Source organism: Venustampulla echinocandica (assembly GCF_003357145.1).
Source record: "Venustampulla echinocandica strain BP 5553 chromosome Unknown scaffold_0, whole genome shotgun sequence".
Lineage (NCBI taxonomy): Eukaryota > Fungi > Ascomycota > Leotiomycetes > Helotiales > Pleuroascaceae > Venustampulla > Venustampulla echinocandica.
Genome location: NW_022474205.1, coordinates 1,827,042 through 1,848,689, shown reverse-complemented (window position 1 = coordinate 1,848,689; position 21,648 = coordinate 1,827,042). Strand labels below are relative to the sequence as shown.

General features: G+C 49.5%; 8 protein-coding genes across 8 annotated transcripts; 4 read left to right on the top strand and 4 right to left on the bottom strand.

The window, feature by feature from the left end:
* Positions 1-307: 307 nt before the first annotated feature.
* BP5553_00564 (Uncharacterized protein) lies at positions 308-1,009 on the top strand (the record flags this gene model as incomplete). The annotated part of the gene is made up of 2 exons (XM_032009187.1): positions 308-356; positions 420-1,009. The coding sequence occupies 2 exons, from the start codon at positions 308-310 to the stop codon at positions 1,007-1,009; spliced, it is 639 nt and encodes a 212-aa protein (XP_031873241.1).
* A 365-nt stretch (positions 1,010-1,374) lies between these two features.
* BP5553_00563 (uncharacterized protein) lies at positions 1,375-1,977 on the bottom strand (the record flags this gene model as incomplete). The annotated part of the gene is made up of 1 exon (XM_032009186.1): positions 1,375-1,977. The coding sequence occupies one exon, from the start codon at positions 1,975-1,977 to the stop codon at positions 1,375-1,377; it is 603 nt and encodes a 200-aa protein (XP_031873240.1).
* A 1,061-nt stretch (positions 1,978-3,038) lies between these two features.
* BP5553_00562 (Uncharacterized protein) lies at positions 3,039-4,274 on the bottom strand (the record flags this gene model as incomplete). The annotated part of the gene is made up of 2 exons (XM_032009185.1): positions 3,039-3,488; positions 3,810-4,274. 2 exons carry the CDS (start codon positions 4,272-4,274, stop codon positions 3,039-3,041), a joined length of 915 nt encoding a protein of 304 aa, XP_031873239.1.
* Positions 4,275-8,133: 3,859 nt separating this feature from the next.
* On the top strand, positions 8,134-10,603 carry BP5553_00561 (Long chain fatty alcohol oxidase-like protein; the record flags this gene model as incomplete). Its single annotated transcript, XM_032009184.1, has 5 exons — positions 8,134-8,501; positions 8,558-8,770; positions 8,818-9,685; positions 9,733-9,817; positions 9,867-10,603. The coding sequence occupies 5 exons, from the start codon at positions 8,134-8,136 to the stop codon at positions 10,601-10,603; spliced, it is 2,271 nt and encodes a 756-aa protein (XP_031873238.1).
* Positions 10,604-11,662: 1,059 nt separating this feature from the next.
* Positions 11,663-13,885, top strand: BP5553_00560 (uncharacterized protein; the record flags this gene model as incomplete). Its single annotated transcript, XM_032009183.1, has 7 exons — positions 11,663-11,709; positions 11,767-11,977; positions 12,025-12,309; positions 12,358-12,445; positions 12,514-12,787; positions 12,836-13,479; positions 13,536-13,885. The coding sequence occupies 7 exons, from the start codon at positions 11,663-11,665 to the stop codon at positions 13,883-13,885; spliced, it is 1,899 nt and encodes a 632-aa protein (XP_031873237.1).
* Positions 13,886-14,505: 620 nt separating this feature from the next.
* BP5553_00559 (uncharacterized protein) lies at positions 14,506-16,095 on the bottom strand (the record flags this gene model as incomplete). Its single annotated transcript, XM_032009182.1, has 1 exon — positions 14,506-16,095. One exon carries the CDS (start codon positions 16,093-16,095, stop codon positions 14,506-14,508), a length of 1,590 nt encoding a protein of 529 aa, XP_031873236.1.
* A 975-nt stretch (positions 16,096-17,070) lies between these two features.
* BP5553_00558 (uncharacterized protein) lies at positions 17,071-18,384 on the top strand (the record flags this gene model as incomplete). The annotated part of the gene is made up of 1 exon (XM_032009181.1): positions 17,071-18,384. The coding sequence occupies one exon, from the start codon at positions 17,071-17,073 to the stop codon at positions 18,382-18,384; it is 1,314 nt and encodes a 437-aa protein (XP_031873235.1).
* A 330-nt stretch (positions 18,385-18,714) lies between these two features.
* On the bottom strand, positions 18,715-21,630 carry BP5553_00557 (Metallo-hydrolase; the record flags this gene model as incomplete). Its single annotated transcript, XM_032009180.1, has 1 exon — positions 18,715-21,630. One exon carries the CDS (start codon positions 21,628-21,630, stop codon positions 18,715-18,717), a length of 2,916 nt encoding a protein of 971 aa, XP_031873234.1.
* Between the last annotated feature and the right edge of the window lie 18 nt (positions 21,631-21,648).

Below are 21,648 nucleotides of genomic sequence, written 5' to 3'. Positions count from 1 at the left end.
AGCCACGCCAAATTCGCTTCAGCCTTGCGCTGTTTGCCACGGCACCACAGCAAGGCCAAGCTGATTGTCTCAGACTCTCAGTTGTCAGCGCCTCAACGGGTGGCCATACTTGTACATTTGACACAAATTTCACAGGACCTACCAAGTACAGGACAGGAATACCCGCAAAAGCTAGCTCCATATGCGGCCCGATCTGTATCTGAAGCCAGGGCTGTTAGTCTTCTGTAGAAACCCGTCCTCCCAGAAGCCGAGGAGTGTATAAATTTTGAAGGGTGGTGGTCACGGTGGTTGGTAGATAAACAAGACCATGTATCACCTTGCCAAGGGATTATACCTCTATGCGACAAGCAAAGAAGGTATACCTAAACTCTCCCTTCCTAGTCTTCTATTCTATCCAATTTGCTAATCCGATTGAATAGAGTATTCCGTTCTCCTTCTCGGCCTCGACAATGCCGGCAAGACAACCTTCCATGAGCAAGTCAAGTCGCTCTACCTCCCCACGAACCCCACGCCGAAGCTCAAGACCGTCCCAACAGTCGGTCAAAATGTCTCAACGATAACGCTGCCGGATATGTACCTCAAGATCTGGGATGTCGGGGGCCAGCACAGTCTGCGCAAGCTCTGGCAGAGCTATTACAGCTCGTGCCACGCAATTATCTTCGTGATCGACAGCACGGATATCGGGGACGGGGATCTGGAGAATGATGCATCGGACAGGTTGGAGGAGTGTAGATTAGTGCTGGAGGATGTATTGCAACATTCAGAGACGGAGGGTGTGCCGTTGCTGGTGTTGGCCAATAAGCAGGATCGCGAGGATTGTGTGGAAGTGGTTAAGATCAAGGAGGGTTTGGTGAAGAAGGTTTTCGAGGGCGAGAAGGGGGCCGCTATTAGGGATTCGAGAGCCTTGCCCGTGAGTGCGTTGACGGGGACGGGTGTCAAGGAGGCGGTGGAGTGGGTTAGGACGAGGGTTAAGTGGAATAAGGAGGGGAGACCTCCGGTTATGAGATGACGCTTCGAGCTGTATTATGTTCTTCCATTTCTAAGTTAAGTTATAGATAGGGATGAGGCGTTTGGGATAATACCTGAGCCCGTGATGGAAATCATCAGATGGAGCGGTATTTATATATCTTGGGGTTAAAGTCAATACCACTTAGCTTTGGCATGAACTTGGTATTGTGTTAGGCCTAGAGATGTTCCTTAATTTTCTCCCTCTACCTTTTATCACCTCCCACGCCAGCCCTGTCTTTATATCTTTCTTTTCCCTTCATGCCCTATACGGTGAATAGCTAGCTGTAATACAACTTTCCTTCCCACCACTGTGAACGACCGAGAAACAAAGTCCTTCATTATAAAGCCTCTGCCGGCACTGCGAGATTACTTTTCCGAATACTTTTCCGAATAAAGCGGCCGTCGATTAATCCTATCCCTCACCACATGCAACCCCGCCGCCCTCAAACCCCGCTCTAAGATCTCCTCATCTCTCACCGCAATATCCCTCCTCTCCCTCTCCGTCGCCTCACAATTACGTTGTAATTTTCTTAATATCTCATACGGCCCATCCTTCGGCGCATAAAACAGCCTCAAAAAATTCTTTATAGAAGCTCGCATTTCCATACCCAAGCTATGTAAAGCCCTCTGCTTCTCGTGGAATTCGGTCATTCTGTACTCCCACATCTTCCAGGCCATTTTAAAGGATTTTAGTTCTGGAGGGGAGAGGAGACAGAGGTCGTATTGGTAGGCGTTTTCTGATTGTAGGGTGTCTGTGGTTCCTTGGGTGTTGGGCGTGTCTGGAGCACGGAAGTGGCGGGGTTGTGGCATGGCTGGTTCTTCTAGTTCGGGGTGGTCTTCTGGTGGGATAGTTATATCGATGTTGGGGAAGATGTTGCGGCTTTTGGCAAATCTCACGATCATCCCGTACCATTCGTCCCAGTCTTTGGGTCCGTTTAGGACTATGTGGATGTTTTCTGTAGTGGACATTTTCTTTTACCGATTTTTGAGTAGGGATGGCAACCTAAGGAATAGGTATACTGTTAGCCAATGTAATTGACTTTGGACTTAGAGCTGTGAGATCAATATAAGAGTTCTTTATTGAATAAAGAGAACGTGGGATGTAGCTGCTTTTATATGCGCAGCACAGGGCAGTGCTATCGTAGGAGTGGTATAACCGAGATTGTTCTAATAGATGTCCATTCCCTCACTAAGGTACGTAAAGATCCTAATATTTCTAAACGCGAAAAGCAAATCAGAAATTACATCCGCTCATCATCTAGAAAAATCAGTGGGCGGAAGGAGAATGGTATTGGGCTGGCTAGGAAAGTGTTTGTCATGTGGTGCGGCGTGGTGCTTGGTGTTTACTGATTTTTGATACGAGGGGCAGTTGAGAGGAGCTTGATTGGGAAATCCGGTGATCTGTAAGTCAAGTTTCACAACCAACTATCCGTAAAATACGAAGTAGTGGTACTAAGTTGCAAGGTACTCGTAGGCAAGGGTCCGAGACAAAACGATGCAACGGGGTACAAGATACTGTAGTCGAATCTGTGATTTGAAACATGGTAGAGCAACTGAGACATATGATCTCATATCCGTTCTGTTACTAGATAAAAACCTCTATGGAGCCCAAAAATTGATCAAAAAAACTAATGCATTGCAAACTCCACATTGCAAGTTATTAACACCGTCTGCCATATGATGCCCCCCCGTACATGGGCCAAAATTCAGTTGCGCCTCCCAAGCCCACCATTATCTAGTTCCAAAAATATGACCCGCTAAATCATGATAAAACGAAAGCTCATCTCTAGAAGCTCGAGGGCTCGTAACGCTAATATGGAAACAGAAATCGAAACGGTCTCTGGGGTATAACAATATTACCAGACAGCAGAGGGTATAGCAACCGCCGATAATCTGGTTGTCCCCTAAAACAAGCAGCCACCCCAGGCAAGCAACGAAGGAAGAAGTGTCGAGGATATTGGGTTCTAATGTCGGCCGTGTCGTCGTAACGAAGGTAGATGATAACGTATGTTGGTTCGTATATGTACTTCTTAAAACGTGCTCCAGTTCCAATCCCTTGGGACACTGGCCCCCAGACTTTCGGGAGTGCCCTGGTTCTTTTGTCCAAATACACTGCTGAGTGCATTTCGACCAGCAATACCAGGACAGTTCACGGTGGGTGTGGTGGGTGTGGTAGGTGTAGTGGGTGTAGTAGGGGCAGTAGCATCGGTAGGTGTTTGGGGTTCGCCATGTGAGCTTCCGCGACTTGAACGATTAGATCGTGATACTTGCCAGGCGCGGTACTCCTCCCAGCAGTGCTGACAAGACCGGCTGCGGGAACCTTTCGGATGGAAATTGGCATTTTGATCCAGAGGAATAGTCGACATCGAATGGAGGTCGCAAAAAATATTACCACAGCGTCGACAATGGTGCCGACGAGTGAAGTATGTAAAATATCTCGTGCAGGAAGGCTCGTCGCAGATCGCTGATTCGGAGTCAGGCTATAGAACGTTCGATTAGCGTTAATTCCCGAGTACACGTAATAAATATGCAAGCAACGAACAACATAGTTGAATTGGTGCGTATATGAGCTGACTTGAGAAATTTGATTGACACGCGACTCGTTTCCCAGCCAAGCGATATGAGGGGCCCGGTGAACAGTTTACATGGATTGCAGCATATTTTCAGCACGCAATATCCATCAAGGTATGGCAACATAAGTACTAAAGCACTCGATGCCCCCCCCAACAACCTCAATTGTTGAAATATAGATTGTGGTAACGACGTTCCGTATCATATTCGAAAGAAACTTGCTAACATACCTTCCAGTGTTCTCTTGTGGGAAGAGCCGTGACCTTTCCGAGACCCTCCGTACTGAAGTTGGACTCAACTATTGAACCCAAGCCAAGGTTCCCCCAGTCATCAGTTGATCGTCTATTCATCGTCCGCGCGTTATCTAGATCATCGAAGCTGCCGTGCATACTCTGAGGTGGGGTTAGAGGAGACGGTTTCATCGCCCTCCGTGGAGGATCCGTAGGTCGCAAGACGGCGGGTACATATAGAGGCGACTTCGGTGGCCGAAGCTGTCGAATATACGCAGGGAGATGTGAAGCGAGCGTGGCTCGGGGAGAGGTAGGTGATGCATTATTTGGGGTTGTCGTCGCCGAGTTGACGGGGGAGATGGTTTGTTGTGGCTGCGTCTGCGTCTGCGACTGTGAGTGATAGAGTGTATATTGTGAAGGCGATGCTGTGAACTGTTGCACAGGCATTGCGAAGCCGGTCGCCATGGCTTCTCGGTGTTTAATGGAGAGGTTGGAGCTTATCGTTGGATCTCGTGTGAGGTCGAGGAGAAAAGGACGCGGTCTTAGGTTACTGCTTCTTAAAAAGACATCCGACTCGAGCGAGAGTGGGATTGGGATTGGAGATCAAAAGGTATATACGTTCGTGCGTATCCGCAAGACTGATTAAAGTCTATGCTAGACGGTGGGCGAAGTATGACCGATGAGTTGAGAGATCGTCCAGTGCCAGGCCACAGAATCCGGCTTACGATCCGGGTTGCATTGGCTTATCCGCAGTCTATGTATTGGGTCGTACAGCCTCGTCGCACCCACTTAGTAGTTTTGGAAGGAAGCCGAGGATCCCACGATGCTCGCGGCTGATCAAGAACCACTGCGGAAAAAGTCGCGGGGGCCGGGTGAATAAGAAGTCCAATCCAGCAGGTGCAACGTCGGGACGGAGGGTGTGCTGTCTAGACTTATCGTGGCTTGGGGGGGGAGGGGAGTCTTGGTGTTTTGAAGCGTTGCGTTGCGCTGCGTTGCGTCTGCTCTGGATGGGGGGCCGGCGCGTACTGGCTGCAAGGGTCGCGGAGGGATTGACAATCGATAAGTGCAGTGTCTCCTGCAGTACGAGTCGAGGCGCGGATGGGTACGTCGTCAATGGTGCGAGGGCTTGGATATAGTAGAGGGTGAAGTGTAGTGTAGAGGTATGGGAAGTGAGGGATGGGAGTGGGGAGGAGGAGCGTTGAGTTGAGTTGAGTCGAGTCGAGTAGTCGAGGAGCAGAGCGAGTAACTTTTGGTACGGAGTACGGAGTAGATAAGGGGAGCGCAAGTAGTAAAGTACAGCACGAGTACCAGGAGGATGATGCGGTGGAGGAGGCAAACAAGGTACCTGGGTCGAGGGGTAATAGCCCGGCTAGTAAGTACCCAGGAGTCGGGACTCTAGGAGCTTACGGAGTATGGTTTGTTATTATTCCTTTTGAGGAGGCGTAGCAGAGCACCGGTAGGAGTTAAGTAATAAACTTGGGAGCAGTCGAGAGCAGCGTCGAGTAAGTGGCTCTGCTTGGTCGAGTCTAGTGAGCGACGTAGTGGATACTGGCGGGCAGTAGTAAGAACCTAGATAATAAATCATCCAGCGGCTACCGGACTGGTGCGTGCGATAGTGGAGACCGTTGATCCGGAGGCTTCCTGAGTACTTCGTGCTGAACTCTCTGTACCACGGACGTAGTAGTGTTGTTATTCTACTGGTAACTCGACGAAGCACTGTACTATACTATCACAATGTATTTGTCCTGCGTGCTCGGACTTTGTTAATTAATTCCTTCGACCAGCCAAACCGTCCCCCGCGAGGCATTAATGCTGAACAGGGCCATTATTATTTTCACCTTCCTCCAGGAGCGTCCTCGAGGACTGGACTGGGCTGGGCTGGACTTGGTACAGTATGTAGCGTAGTATTCAACCTGATGGCCCATGCCGAGACAAACAATCGGCAGCGCCCAAATAATGGGCACCTGCAGCCACCTATCACGGCCGTGGCAATGCCAACCCTGCTCCACTTGGACTCCACGACACTTTGGTACTTAATTAATGCAAAGGATAGAAGGGAAGGAGAGTAAAATAACATATTTCCGAGGCTGCTGAACTTCCACCGTATCTTCTTCTCCTGGTATTTGCTCTTTTCTTCGGGGATTCAGCCGCATCTGCCATCTGCCAAACCACTCCCATCCACTTGGTCGGTGGTCGACTCCGGTTGCATTGTTCAGTTCAGTTCAGTTCAGTTCAGATCAGATCACTCCGTAGTTCATCGACGGGAGGTTGAGGCTTGAGCTGCCCGTTGGATGGTCGCGTGTGGGCGAACTAAAATAAACCCAACGCCGTGATGGGCCGAGAGATCCAAGGGCGACTGCGTGGCTGCATGAGGAAGCCCAGGACCCGTCTTATCGCCGCCCGCTGAGAGGCTGTAAATACGCCCGCCCTTCGCACTGCTATGCCCACGGCGGCCTTCCCTGCGAGCCATGACCCGTAGTGGCGGTGAGGCGTGGTGGCCGTGGCAACACCAAAGTCCAGCAGGCGGGCCTGGTGGTCGGGACGGTTTTGTGTGGTCATCGTTTGGCGGCGAGGGGCGTGTCGATAGCATATAAACAGATCCGGTTGTTATTCTCAGGCCGAGCACCCCGAGCACCTCGAGGGTGCCTCGTACAAGACGACGAGTAACTTCGTAATTCCTCTGTTGTTGACTCTGTTCACCCACGGCTCCCTGCACGACATAGACAACAGTTGAAAGCTCCGCTTGGCCCCCTCGTAGAATCCCGGATGGCTGACCATAGCTCAACCGCCGTTGGCCGCATCAAATAATGATATGTGACATTGTCCTGTACTCCATACATAGTAGCCAATCCATGGCCATCATCGGAGAGAGGGATCCCGCTCCGCTCTCCGTTCCAGAAGGGGTGGCCATGTCCTATTTAATATATAATCCCTCCTTCGATGCTCCAAAGTTGCGAATCTCCGGTATTGCGGAGTGCAGCCCATGTGCCGGGAGATGTGGGGAATAATAATACATAGGATAAGGTACGAAGTACTTGTGCCGAGTAGCGAAGCAGTGAGTGATGGGACGAACGCAGTGCAATGGCCGGATAATAGAAATGGGAAGTACCGGAGCACGTAGTACGTACAGTTCGTATCCAGGAGGCTGATTGGGATGCGTACCCGGCGGACGGGAAGACGAGTTGAACGTCGATGTGCGACGTGCAGTACGAAGTACCGTAGGTCGCGCGTTAGGAGGCGAGGATGGTATGGGCCGGAGAGTTGTGGATTGGATCATTTATCTGCCTTCAACACTACAAGACAATTCCAACCTACCGACCCGGTTGGCCTCTCGCCAACCCACTTGCATTAGACGCCATAAAGGAAGATCTACTTGAGGGGAGGACGGATCATTGCCCGTGGAGGATCTGAAGGTACAGCGCTGTATCGTGCTGTACATGTACAGTACATGATGATATGTGACAGAATGTCCGAGAATAAACGGGATCCAGAAGAAGGTGCGCCACCCAATTTGCTTCGGATATCTGGGGCATATTCCGAATAATGACGGTATACGAATCCAAAATAAACACTTGACTTCCACCGGTAGTTGGCGGCTCTATCCTGTAGACAGCATCATAGCCCATTGCCCGCCAATCGGGGAGACGACCGATGCCTGTTCGGCAGAATATATATTATTGCAACTATTATAGGTTTGTGGAGACGAGTTCCCTACCTTAGAGAGCGATAGTGGAAGTACTTATTATCTAGGTACCTAGGTAGGCAGGCAGGTAGTTCTATATATCGCGATGCTTAAGTATATGTACCCCGTCCTCGATGCTCTCGCTCTCTTCCCGTTGGACAACCCCTGCAACCACTATGCAGTGAAGCCCCTCTGCAGCTCCAGAGCTCCAGACCTCTATCCTTTCTTCTGCATCAATCTCTAACCATTTTCTTATGGCGAAAGAGCATCTCAAAAGTCTCACCCATCTTGCTTAAGGTACTAGTAGTAATGGCACCCCGCAACCAGCAATTCCAGGGCGAAATTCCCCGCAATTCAAGCGCACGTTCAACCCAGTGGGGAAGTGCGCCGAGGCACAACTCACGTCAGCGTGTGAATGTCAGGTCACCGTGTCTCACTACTTGCGACCCAGCAGATCAAATCCCCTCCTCACCAGGTTGACGCTTTGTATTTCTCTAATATTTCTCTTGTGGTCCTCCTTCTGAATATATTTCCGCAATTCTTCCTTACGCGTCTCTGATTCCTTGCGCCTTTCCCTGTAAGTACAGTACATACGCGTCAACACAGCACAACAAGAGCGATTCAGCCAGCCTCACAGCAACAATGGCATTGTCGCAACTCGCACCCCTCCCAACTATTTTACCAGATGGCCCTTCCGAAGAGCCCTTCACACCAGTACAATGGAATACCTTAATGGCCTTAATGGACGCCGTCATTCCATCAATCCAACGAGGATCGGCCGGGGAGCAAAAGGGGGCGCATCTGGCACTTGTAGACGCGGAATACAACAACTCGGTACGCGCTCTGCAGAAATCCATTAAGGATGCGCCGGACGCGGAATCTTTTGACAAATATCTCAATGAGAAAGCTTCGGATTGCCCGCAATTCCAAGACCTCTTAAAACGCGCATTGGGGCAAGACGCACCAGAGCAATCGCGGAAGGGTTTGGCATTTATACTATCGACCCTAAAGTAGGCATCCCCTTTTACATGGATTGCTTCAATACACTAGCTAATAACTCGCACAGCACCCGGGTAGGGTCTTTGATGCTGACGGGCTACTCCACACCAATCCACGAACAACCAATTCGAATCCGCGAAGCTATTCTCGATAGTTGGCGACTATCATATATGCCTTTTTTGAATGTTATCTACAAGTCGATGACCTCGATTGGGAAGAGTTTGTGGTTGAGGACCAGTCCAACCTACCGCCAACTATGCGGTATTCCGCGTGCACCAGAGTGAGTGCTTCCGTGCCAGTTATAATAGCAATTCTTACAATTCTTAGCCAATACAAGCCCGGCCCTAGCTTTGAATTCGACTTCCTACAATTTGGCCCCGGATCCGAGCCAGAAGTTATCGAGACAGATGTGGTTATTGTAGGATCTGGATGTGGAGGGGCCGTCTGCGCCAAAAATCTGGCGGAGGCTGGAAACCGCGTTCTGGTGGTCGATAAATCACACCATTTCGGTCCGGAACAATTCCCGCTGTCCGAGAAAGTTGCTTTGAACCATGTTATTGAAGCTGGAGGCGTTCTGGTCTCGGATGATGGCTCGGTAAGTGTAGCTGCCGGAAGTGTATGGGGTGGCGGGGGAACTATCAATTGGTCTGCAAGTCTGCAGACACAGAACTTTGTTCGCAAAGAGTGGGCACAGGATAAAGGGCTCAAGTTCTTCGAGACCGCCGAATATCAGTCATGTTTAGATCGAGTCTGCCATCGGATGGGTGTTTCCGCAGATCATATCAGACATAATCATGGCAACCAAGTCCTATTGGAGGGTGCTCGAAAGCTGGGGTATCATGCCAAAGCAGTCCCACAAAATACTGGAGGCAACGAGCATTATTGCGGGCATTGCTGTCTTGGTTGTGGTTCAAACGAGAAGCAAGGGCCTGTTGTATCATGGCTGCCAGATGCTGCAAAAGCTGGCGCTAAGTTTGTAGAAGGTTTCAGGGTCGATCGTGTATTGTTCGATAAATCGAACAGCACAAAAGCTATTGGAGTTGAAGGTGTATGGACATCAAGGAATAGTAATGGAGGTGTCGACGGGCCTATTTCAGAAAGAACTGTCCGGAAGGTGATTGTGAAGGCTAAGAAAGTTATCATTTCAAGTGGAACTCTGTGGAGCCCAATTATCTTAATGAATAGCGGCCTCAAGGTGAGTTATGAGTCAAGGAATATATTGAATATAGCTGATATACCAAGAACTGGCACATTGGAAGAAATCTCTACCTTCATCCGGTCAATTTCGTGGCAGCCGTCTTCAAAGAGGAGGTTAAGCCTTGGGAAGGTAGTTATCTCTGCCCTACATAACAAGAAGGTAACTAACTAGCATGCAGGTGGAATTTTAACAACTGTCTGCACCTCGTTTGAAAATCTAGATGGCCGCGGTCACGGTGCAAAGATTGAAGCAACCGCTATGCTTCCGTCCATGTTCCTTGTTTATATGAATTGGGTCAATGGGCTCACGTGGAAGACGAATGCTCTCAAGATCCGCAATATGAACGGCTACATCTCTATAGCTCGAGACCGTGATACTGGAAGGATATACCCAGATCCGAACAGCGGCACGCCCAGAATCCAATACTCACCGAGTGCGTTTGACCGGGCGAGCTGCATGGAGGGTCTCGTCGCCCTCGCAAAAATGACCTACGTGAGCGGAGCCACTGAGATCCACCCTTTCATCCAAGGCCTCCAACCCTTCCTCCGCGACGTTGGAGATTCTTCTTTAGAAACCCCAGCGGCCGATGAGCCAGACCCAGGGGTAACTGACCCACGCTTTGGCGCCTGGCTCGCAGAGCTTCAACGCATAGGAAATAAACCACCTACAGCCGCATACTCCTCCGCGCACCAGATGGGCACCAACCGCATGAGCGCCCGAGAGAAGGACGGGGTCGTCGATCCCAAGGGGAAGGTCTGGGGAACCGAGGGTTTATATGTTAGCGACGCAAGTGTCTTCCCCAGCGCGAGCGGCGTCAACCCAATGATTACGAATATGGCCATCAGCGACTGGATATCGAGGAATATCGCTAAGGAGCTGAGAGGTGGCGGGTCGGCCATGGAATCTAGATTATAGGCTGGCTTATTAGACAAGACGCAAAATGTCTATAAGTATATTTGAGATATGTAAAGACAGCGGAGCCCCATTAAATCCGGGTTTGTGAAAATAGATGGCCTCTTGAAGTTGGATGTTGGAAGTGTTTTGTCCTGTTGGTGTTTTGTGTCGCTTTAACTGTTGGCCCTCGGCGTGGCCGCCCTCTACAACCTCTCTGCGCAACCTCGCTTCACCCAACATCGCGACAAGTGACCACACATTGTTCATACCGAGAACCACACATTGTTCATAGCGAGGCACACCGACCTGTCAGCGGGGCTTGGCTGCCAACCTAAAGGCGCTGAAATGTGACCAATTATAGGCGCATTAAAACGCTACTCGCTTCTCGTACAAGTCAGACAAGTCATACAAATCACTGCCACTCAGCGCTAATTTGCCAAGTCCCAGCCCCGTCGTAGGCGCTCTTGGTACTGTTCCGTACTCGACTACGAAGTCAGCCTTAAGGAGGCACCGTGCCTCACCACCACCACCACCAAAAAGGCCGCGGCCACCGCCCACAAAGCCTTTGTGATTACACATTGTTATCCATTTTCCCCTCTGACCTCCAACTTCTGACCCCAGCCTTCTTATCCGCGCGGCTGTGGTCGCCGTGACAAGAGCCACAGTCCTCTACAAGCGCTGCGCCCAATATATTTCAGCCACAGAGTCTCACGTGTAGAAATGCGGCCTACCCCGACCCTCCATCATCTTCTGTGGTTGTTGATGCGGCATGGCCATTCCCCCGACGTCTTACACATATCCCTCCTGCCTCAACGGACTGTTTAAAACTCGCGTGGTGCCACCCCGTTTTGAAACCTCGAACAAGTGGATCCTAATACTACTTCACAAGCCTCTTATCTTGGCTTCAAGCCCAAAAACCTCGCACCTGAATTTCTGTCTTGAAGTGTAGCCTTTTGTTGTCGATTTATTCGCTGTTGAAGGCTGTGGTGGATACGTAAGGTAGATCTATAGGATTTACTTACTGTGCGATCAAATCAGAACGCCAAGAGTTTCCTTACAAGTACAAATATCATAATCAAAATGCCGAAACGGCTTATACTATGCTGTGATGGCACTTGGATGGACAGGTATGTTTTATCTGAAATATCTCAGGATTTCTGGCGCTGTTCTGACTCATAAATTAGTGACGATGGATTTCACAAACCTACCCTAATTCCATACGTGCCAACTGGAAGGCTACAGGTCCCATCAAACGTCACCCGAATCGTTCGGGCTCTCAGCAGAACGGGTCAGGATGGCACTCATCAAATTATTTATTACCATTCTGGCGTTGGAACCTCCTCAGCCGTGCTGGATGTCTTCACAGGCGGCGCACTTGGGAAAGGTATATCTGAGGTAAGTAATCACCACAAATCATTTCAGATCTAGGCTAAGCAAAACAGAACATACGAGAAGTGTACAGTTTTATTGCAGCAAACTATGAATCCGGTGACGAGATTATCCTCGTCGGCTTCAGTCGAGGAGCTTTCACCGCACGAAGCGTGGCGGGCATGATCGACAACATCGGCCTGCTAACCCGGGTCGGCATGGATAGTTTCTATGCTGTTTTCAAGGACCAGGAGAACTTCAAAACACCCCGTCATAAGGATATTTTTCCTACGGTCCCATTCCCGAATAAGCCACGAGGCCCACATGCTGGGCGTGAGTACAAGAAGCGCCTTGAAAAGGTAGGTCGAAGTCCAAGCAATGAGTGGCTCTTGTTTAACCCGCAGTAGCTAGATTTAACGAGGGTCTATGACCCAGACGGGACTAAAATCCGCATTCAAGCCGTAGCTGTCTGGGATACCGTAGGCGCTCTTGGAAGTATGTTTTTTATTCTTCTTGTCTAAACCCTGCTTTATGCTTAAATCTTTGCTTACGGTTTTCTCTAGTACCTAACATTTCATTATTTGATAAAATCGGCCTAAAGAGTTCCACCAAGGAGTTTAAATTTTACAACACTGATCTTTCCGGCGTGATTAGACATGCGTTTCAGGCACTGGCTCTTGACGAGCATCGCCATCCTTTTGACCCCGCAGTGTGGGAGAGAAAGGACATGAAACATGAAACTACGATGGACTTGAGGCAGGTTTGGTTTCCTGGCGCCCACGGAAATGTTGGTGGTGGATATGATGACCAAGAGATAGCGAATATCTCTCTGGCTTGGTAAGCCTCTATCTTATGTGGATGTGGGAACTATCTAACTGTAGGCAGGATGATGGACCAGCTCGCCTCAGTCGGTGTAGCGTTCCGAGATGAATTCATTGACCATATATTTAAGAAAAGCGTCGAGTTCTATGAGGACCCAACCGCAATCCCTCCTACACCATTTAGTCTCTTCTCCCGTCGTCCAGAGAAACAGTGGGCCATCAAGTCGATCTACGACAAGCATAAGCCCGTCAGGCCTTGGGGTCTTGGCAAAGTATACAATTCAGAAACCGGAATTTACGCTCTGGCTGGCAAGACACTTCGCACGCCTGGTCTGAACATGCGCCGAGACTCTGATACCGGGGAGTCAACTGGAGTGCTCATGACAGATACCAACGAGAGGATTCATAGCAGTGTCCGAATCCGTCTCGAACTCGAGGGCCTCGGTCTGGACGACATCGGGTTGTATGGATGCAATGCCCTACTGAAGAATGGGCTATGGCGACTTCGACAGAAACGCATGAAAAACTGTGATCCCATCCCCTGGAATGCAACCTGGGGTCCCGGTACATCTCCACTTGCGAATCCTCAAGATGACTTACGATGGGTCTGGGAATACTGTGGTCCGGAAGATGGAGCACCTAACGACCGGATTATGGTCGAGGAGAGCTTGGGGCCTTATGAGCGAAAACTGCTACTTCTAAACAAGGGTAGGGAGCCTTCCCCTAATTTATCTAATAACGTCACATGTAGCTAACTTGCGCAGGGCGGGCATTTTACAAACGCCACAACCGGACAAAGCGTAGGAAGCGTTCATCAACAACACACTACAGCTCCCGCACTGCCTATCAAGAAACTGAAAGCGAGAGTGTACTAGTTGATAGCCCCGGCGACAGTTACCCAGAGAGGGTGAAGATCAACCACCCCCGTGATCGGTATAGTTCTAGTCGCTATGAAATCGAGACCGAGACGCTTATTGATAGAGGCGGATACGGTGTTAGTCGGAGCCGGGAGAAATTCTCCTCCCCCAGGCCTGGCTCTGTAAGATACGTGGAGAGGGAGAAGGAGAGATATAGTGATTATGAGCCTGACCGCCGTGCTAGTATGAGGTATTGAGCTAGCGACTAAGAGGAGGGGACGATGGGTTGTTTGAATACCTAAGTTGGAGTTATTGGTAACACCACATGGCTACATGTATGATATAATTTGGAAAAAGGGGGATAATATGGGCTTTGTTTTATGGGAATGTTGCAATTTAGCGATAGATATCACTGATGCATTTTTTTTTTTAGCGCAGGCAGAGTGCATTTGGTGTTTATTGCTATTATATAGCAGCACCATTGCAGCCGTTGAGCGGATATTAATACTATTAGAAGTTCCACATTCACGCATTCACACATTTTACAGAAATTCCTAAGAGTTGGTGGCTGTTAACCTTTTATATTTTATTTTATAGTTTGCTAATAAGTATCTGTCTTGAAATCCTATCAAGACAGTTACTAGCCCTTACCCCGTTCACGCTCAAGGACATTACGACACTTACTATCGCCCGAACCTGGTAACCGTCTTGATACCATGCCAAAAATGTAACTAGTTCAGCGATAGTAAGTGTCGTAATGTCCTTGAACGTGAAGGAGACAAGGGGTAGTAACCGTCTTGATGTCCTGTCTAAATGTATCGAGGCGGGCGATTGCATCTGGAGGCTCTAAGGCCAGGGAGCAGCTTTAAGGCTGCTCTTAAAGTCCCCTTAAAAGGAACTCTGACCCTGACACAGAGTAATTCAGCCCTGCCTTGACTCGAACCTCCACCTTCATGGTGCCGTCTGCATTGTAAATTGCCTCGGACGACACCGTGGGGTGCTCTTTATCGATCACTTCTTCCTGCTTGACGGGCTGTGGCCTTGGTTTGAGGGTAAAGGAGCAAATTGAGACAGGGTCTCGAGGGCCATTACCAGCGGGCTGGGCCTGGTATCCAACCTTCGGGTTGGCTGGAAGCCCATACGTCATGCGATTCGTTTTGGGAGCGCTGTCTGCGCTCCAGGCCCAGTCATCAGGTTCCTTGTCATCTGCATCGCGGGCCTTATCCTCATCAGGGTTTGAAAAGGATGGCTTTGAAGGCATCTCTTGGGATCCGGATATCAGTTCTTCTACATCCTCTAGGTCCAGTGAGGATACAGAGGAGTCTGCCAAATATCCCTCGTCACTAAGATAATTTAACATATAAGGGATACGCAATTTGGACGAGGTCTGTCCGAACGAGCCACTTTTATTCTCAGGGGCAGCATCACACTCTGTCTTGATACCGAGGGTCGTGTCCATGGTGCCTAATGGTGCCGAATGTTTAGCTGTCGGTGTAGTTCCCGGAGGCTTTCCCCACGATTTAAGCACCATATCAATTTCGTCCTCCTGTCGTGAGAATTCAGGGCCACCACTGGCCCCCAGCACGTTTGCTGTAGTAGGGGCCAACAGTGGCGAATATTTTGTGGTCGGTTCAGAGCCTGGGAGCTTTCTACACGATTTATGGATCATATCAATCTCATCCTCCTGTCGTGAAAATTCAGGGCCACCACCACCCCCCAACGTGTTTGCTGTATTAGGGGGTTTTGTGTCTTTGTAGTTGATATTATCACAAGCACTGATATCGGTCCTTGTAATTCCTGTTTGATTGGTACCACTGGGATATCCACTACTATCCCCCGAACTTAGGCAGTTATTCATAGCCTCCTTGTCCCTACGTCTGACACGGGATATATCCTTTAGTTCCTGCATAGCCTCCTGGAATTTTGATAATCCCCCTACGGACTCCTCCTTCAGGTATCGCAGAAAATTCTCCATGGTTTTCTCAGCCTCCTTCTCAGCCGTCGTGCTTGACAAGTCGGCGTCTGAGATGATGGATAAATCGTCGCTTTCACTGGCATCCCAGGAGCGTACGCTGTTATCCATAGTGTCCTCATCGCTCTGTGTGACAAGGCTTATTAAATCAACTAGGTCCGATTTAGCCTGCGGGTATGGCGATTGCTCCCATATGATTTTCTCGGCCTCCTTCTCAGCTGCAATTAGCTGCCAGTATCTCGTCTCTTGCTTTAGCCAAGCCCTCTGACGAGCAAGGACGATCGGTCTCGGAAGGACATCGTGTTCCGGGTCTGAGCGGCGAATGTTACAGTTGTTGGTTGTTAACTTTCCGGCACACCAGAGGCACTCGTCTTTCTTAAAATCCGTCTCATGGCAATCCAACTGGATGTTTCCAGTTGCGAAGCACTTGCTTTTAGATTTACTAAGGCAACATTTCGGACTATGGATTGTAATGATTTGCATATGCCCACACATGTAGAAGCAAGTAAGCTTTTGCTGACAATCACTTCCTATGATAGGAAGCAGCGACATCTTCTCGATTTGATAGAATCACGAGATAGTGTCGTTGGATTTGAATACTAGGCAGCAGCAAAGGTAATGATTCAAAAGAAAAGGATGGCCGGTTTATGAAGATTACTGTAACTCTCTGTTTTGTTTGACAGAATAGCACAGTGCTGCTATTCGCTGGTCTTCTTGTTGTGTACGCTGGTGAGTGTGATGATGTGAAACCCGAAATTTGAGAGCATGAGGACGACGGGCAGTCTATATAGACCATTATCACTCGCTGTTTTGCTGTGGAGAATACTGCAGTACTACTCTCCACCAGTCTCGCTAGTTGCCCTCTCTAAGACAGGCTCTTTGTTTGTTTTCCTAGGACAACTTTGTTCACTGGTAAACGGACAATGACAGCAGTATCAAAATTTTCATTGTCATGCCCAAGACAATAGCAATACAAGCTCAAAGAAAAAGGCGCCATGAATGGCCATGCAACCCGCTCACCACTTGAGAGAGCAAATATTATATTCCACAGAAAATAAAAGCCAAAAACTGCAATCCTCGCACACACCCTCTAAACAGATATTATTAACTATTCCCATATACACGCTAACTTAATCAACACAACGTGTGCAACTATGCTTCTAAGTCTCAGACACCTAGTGCCCAAGACAAGAGAACAAAGACAAGCTAAACGCCAACAAAGCAACGGAATATCTTGAGCAAAAAGGGGCAAAATAGCAAGCCTGGAGCTAGTCCCATTCCTATTGTTTTTGAAGAACAACACTAGTTACATAAATACAACTTATGAGAGATGGACAAAAATCCATTTCATATCTGCAACATCAAGTTTCATCTAATTTGATAGCTTTTTCTCTAACCACTTGGAGCCACAGCGACAGCTACACCTCACATACAATCTACTAAATAATTACACTAAAAACAGCAACCACGATGCCTAGCAGACCATCTAGCAGGTCTTCTACCAGGCCATCTATCGCCTACCTGGAGGATCTAAGCCCACCCGACGCCGAGCAGCTAACTTCGCTGCTCAACAAGAACCCACAGTGCCCAACAACGGACGAATGGTGGCTCAAGAACCAAGAGAAAATGATAGAGGACTTCCCCAAGCCCCTGCTTAGGGATAAGGGGCTCCTCCCGCGATTGACTATGTCACTACCATTTACACCCAAGGGAGCTTTCCTTTGCCCAACCCACAAACCGCTCAATCCATACCTGATCCGTCGCATTTTCCTCCAGGTATCCGCCGAGGTGACGATGCGGGTGAAGCGTATTGCGGAGAGACGCGATCTCCCCACAGAAGTATCGGCTTGCATCAAGAGACTGCAGAGCGTCAATAGCTTATGGATGTCGCCGACATTTTATCAAGTCAGCTTTCCTAGCACGCCAGCAGATCAACGCTTTGAACAAGTGCCTGATGGCTGCGAGGCTTGCATCCTGGGCTCGATCGGAGGGAACTATCAGGTTCTTGCGGACTTGAGAACCTCGCTCCAGAGTCGCAGGAAGAAGGGATGTCCCGAGCCACGGCTTTTGAAGATTGTCGATATATGGATCAATTGGACGACGCGCAGTGAGGAGATTTATAGCGACAGTGATGTCCTGGGGAAGCAGATGAGAGGTATAAGAAGGGAAATGCAGCAAGAAAAGAGGCAGCGCAAAGAGGAGGAGAGGATTAATTCCAGCAGGACTTCCAGCCGGAACTCCAGCAGGACTTCTACTAGTAGGAATTCCACTAGGAAGAGCAAAAGCTCGACGCCATATAGATCTTCCAATTCTCCTTCTATTGCTAGCATTAGGGTTGTTGACGTCGACGACGCCGAAGGAAAGAGGGCCGATCCGAGAACAGAGCATGATTTCGAGCACTCCATCATCGACTTCTACGCCGATATGATGTCGAAAGCAGACCTGCCTCAAGGTGCCGATCCGTCTGAGTGTCTGCATCCTGCTTTCCAAGGCTCGGTACCTGCCCCAGATATCCCACGAAGCGGTCCTGCTGCAGCTGCTGCATACTCGGAAAGTGTATACAGCCGCGATGAGAACGGCGTGCCTAACGGCTCTGTAATTGACAGAGGCCGAACCGCTCAGGAACGTGCTCGCGCCTTTCGAGACTTAACTGGTGAAAATTACAAAACACCTTTGGCTCGCCAAGGCCAGCCGTTCTCCAGATCCAGGCCGGGAGGTGATCCTCGAAGACGTCCACCAAGCCCGGACGAATCAAGAGTGACGGAAATGGGAGACTTCTTTTAGGAATTTGCTTTGTGGAGTATTGTCTATTGTGATAGTAGGTAGACAAAAGAAGGACATTTCTTGCCCGGAGTTGAGTCGCGTTTCTTTGTCCTCTTCATTTTCTGAACCAGACACGGTTGGTTGCTAACCATCATAGAATAAAAATACATGTCTTTTGTTTAATACAACTTCCCCTAATGCAACGCAATTTATTTGCACCGTGAATGCTTAAGATCTCGCGCACAGTCTCCAATTATCTTCAGTAACCCAGCGTGTAAGCCATAAACGCCTCGCCACCCATAAAAATACACATGTGAGAAGCCACCAGCGATCTAATTATTTGCCGCAGGTCTAATTTCTACCGGTCTCTCCGATCTTGGCCACTTCATCCTCATAGAGCTTCGTCAGTGCAGGTCTAAAAGCATCTACCTTCGCAAAATCTCCAATCTTGACCCTCATGTAGTCAAACGCCACAATGGCGACCTGATCTGTGGCACCTTGTGCCTCCATGACTGGGATTTTTTGATATCTTTGCGAGAAATGTGTTAGCAGGATACGTCTAGCGTTCATCTGCCTGCCAACGTCTAATGCTTCCGACGTTGTCGAATGCTTCTTCGCAATTGCGTCCCCCTTTAGCTCATCATCAAACGTGGCTTCGTGAATCAGGAGCGTTACTCCTTTCCCAAGCTTGATAAATTCCCTAGAAGGCCGACAGTCCCCAGAATAAGCGACTTTAAACCCATTGGCAAATTCGAAAACCACAGCCGCGGCACCATGACAATGCGACACGGAGCAAGCTTTGAACGAGACAAGGCCGAGCTCCTTTTGCTGTCTATCGCTGAGACTGCTTTGAAAATCGAACTGCCTCACATTCGAGGGAGCGAAAGTAATAATTTCCACTCTTTTATGCCCATAATCCTCTATTTCCGAGTACTCATGGAGCCACTTGGTCATTCCTTCATGTGATAGGACATAGAGCTTGTTATTTTTTGTCAGCTCATCCTCCGCTGTCTCCGTTGCCCACGCCTTGATGACGGCGACAGTGCCAAGATGGTGATCCGCGTGGAGATGGCTAATCCAGATTCCTTTCAAGTCGCGCAGTACTTCCGGAAGCTCGTCTCCAAATACCCTCTTCAACTGGCCGAGTGTATTTTCGCCACAATCGAAGAGATAACTGCCATATCCAGGAACACGAAGTAACGTAGCGGAAACATTGCGGTATTTCGACGGCAGAGCGGAGCCAGTGCCAAGCGTGACAACTTCGGCGTCTTTGCTGGGAATATCCTTCTGTCTCTCATCGAGCCTTTGCTGATATCCTGGAGCCATCACCTCGTCACGAGCGGCCTTCGCCAATTCCATAAGTTTCGCATCATTTTGAACTTCTTTGACAACCGTGGCAGTGTTAAAATCAGGTATGATGCCGTCGGTTTGAACCTCTAAACGAGGCTCCAATTGCAAGGTCATAGACGGCTTCGCCGCCATGTATGGCATCGTCGGATCAGTCGGGTGTGGTACAACATTGCTGTATTTAGGGATCGGGAAGCGATCAGCGTCTAGGAGGTGTAGTCGTATCGCAGCTGCGGCGGGCGATTCCAGTGCGAGATAATTTGAACAGCAATCTTTGGACGACACAATATGCTCCATCTCACTTCGGGCTTGCATGAAGGCCTGTAGCCTTGCATCGTGGAGGACACCAGGGCCCAGGATCCAGATTACAGCCCCAATACCATGCATAACCTCCTTCGAAGACCACTCCTCACGGTTGAGTAACGGTCCAATATATGACGTGGTTGGTAGTTCGATGATCGCAAAACCTGATCCCGTTTTGCCTGGGCCCAAGACCATGTCAGGGGTGACAACAGTACCGCCCTCTGTAGTCACACTCTGTCCCTCGGTCAACACCCTGAAGTTGGGACCTGGCTTGACACCTAGCGCAATAGCCGCTTTGGCATCGAACTTCCCCCGTCGTGGTTGGCTCTTGATGATGTAACAGACTGAACTGGCGGATGGAGTCGTCGGAGGAAGGCTGTCAACCAGAGCTCCAGGCCAGGGATTCCGTACCATGACCTCGACATCAGGATCATATCCTCTATCACCTGGCATGGGTCCACTGTACTTTTCAACCTTGCCCTCCTCTGTCCTGACGAAAATTGCGGCTGGGAGTTGTACTGTCGAGAGCTTTCTCGTGAATAGAGCATCGAGGCGCCATTCTGAGTTGAACATGGAGGAAACAACAGCCTGTCTGATTTGGTCCAGTTCGTCTTCTGTTTCGCCAGGCATTTGCTCTTTGCAACTCTCATCTTCGGAAAACTCATCATGTCTTCTCTTCTTCGGGCTGGCACAGCGGCCCTCCGGCTCTATAACCATGTCCCACAGCCTCACCCAATTGTCTTGCCATGTAGGGTCCCAATTCTTTCTCTCTGCATTCCTCTTAGCCGTATACTCGTGTGTGTGTAGCGGCATCCCCTTCCTGAAGATGAATCGTCTAGCGGTCGCCAGGAGATGGGTGATATTCTTCCCACCATGTATGCTCAGCCATGGCTTCTCAGCCTCCTTTAGAGGCTTGACTTCATTACCCTTATCAACTTCGCCCAGGCGTTCTCGGGATACATTCTTCTGCTTTTTCTCACCGAGAACTTGCAGAGCATTCTCTCTCGAAGTAGCCGTGCAATCCGCAATCGTAAGGACCATCCCCAAAACCCCCCCAGCGTTCTCCCACCCCACGGTGCCCGTCAAGAAGATATCGCCCACCTTGATCAACCCCGTCTTCCTCTGCACAGTAACTCTTTGTGTTCCCTCGCCGACATTTCCAATCAGATACCGCTTCCGGTCGAAATGCAGCATTAACGATGTGCCAGGCGTGTCCGCGGTCGGCGTCGACAGGAACTGCAAACTGCACTTCATCATGTAAGAACCTCCTTGGTTGTCCCGCTCTCGGAGGTCCAATGCCCTTCTCGATGTCTTCTTGTAAACGATATGGTAGGGTGTATCCGCAGGTTGGTAAATCGCTCCGCGAGTCTCAGTTGCCAGTGCGACACGTATACGTTCGCGGAACCGTGGACCTTGAAAGACTCGGCCGTTAATACCGTTATAACTTGCTCTTGAAGGTCCTAGAGCGCGTCGAAACTTAGCGTGATAGCGTCCTAAGAAGGGCCGTCGTTGTGGAAAACTTGTGATATTTCTTTCGACACCGGGGTTGACCTTGGTCCTGATCCTTTTAAGCAAAGATAAGGGGCTCCCACTAGTAGCGCGTAATGGGTCAAGCATGGAGTTGTTGGTGTGATG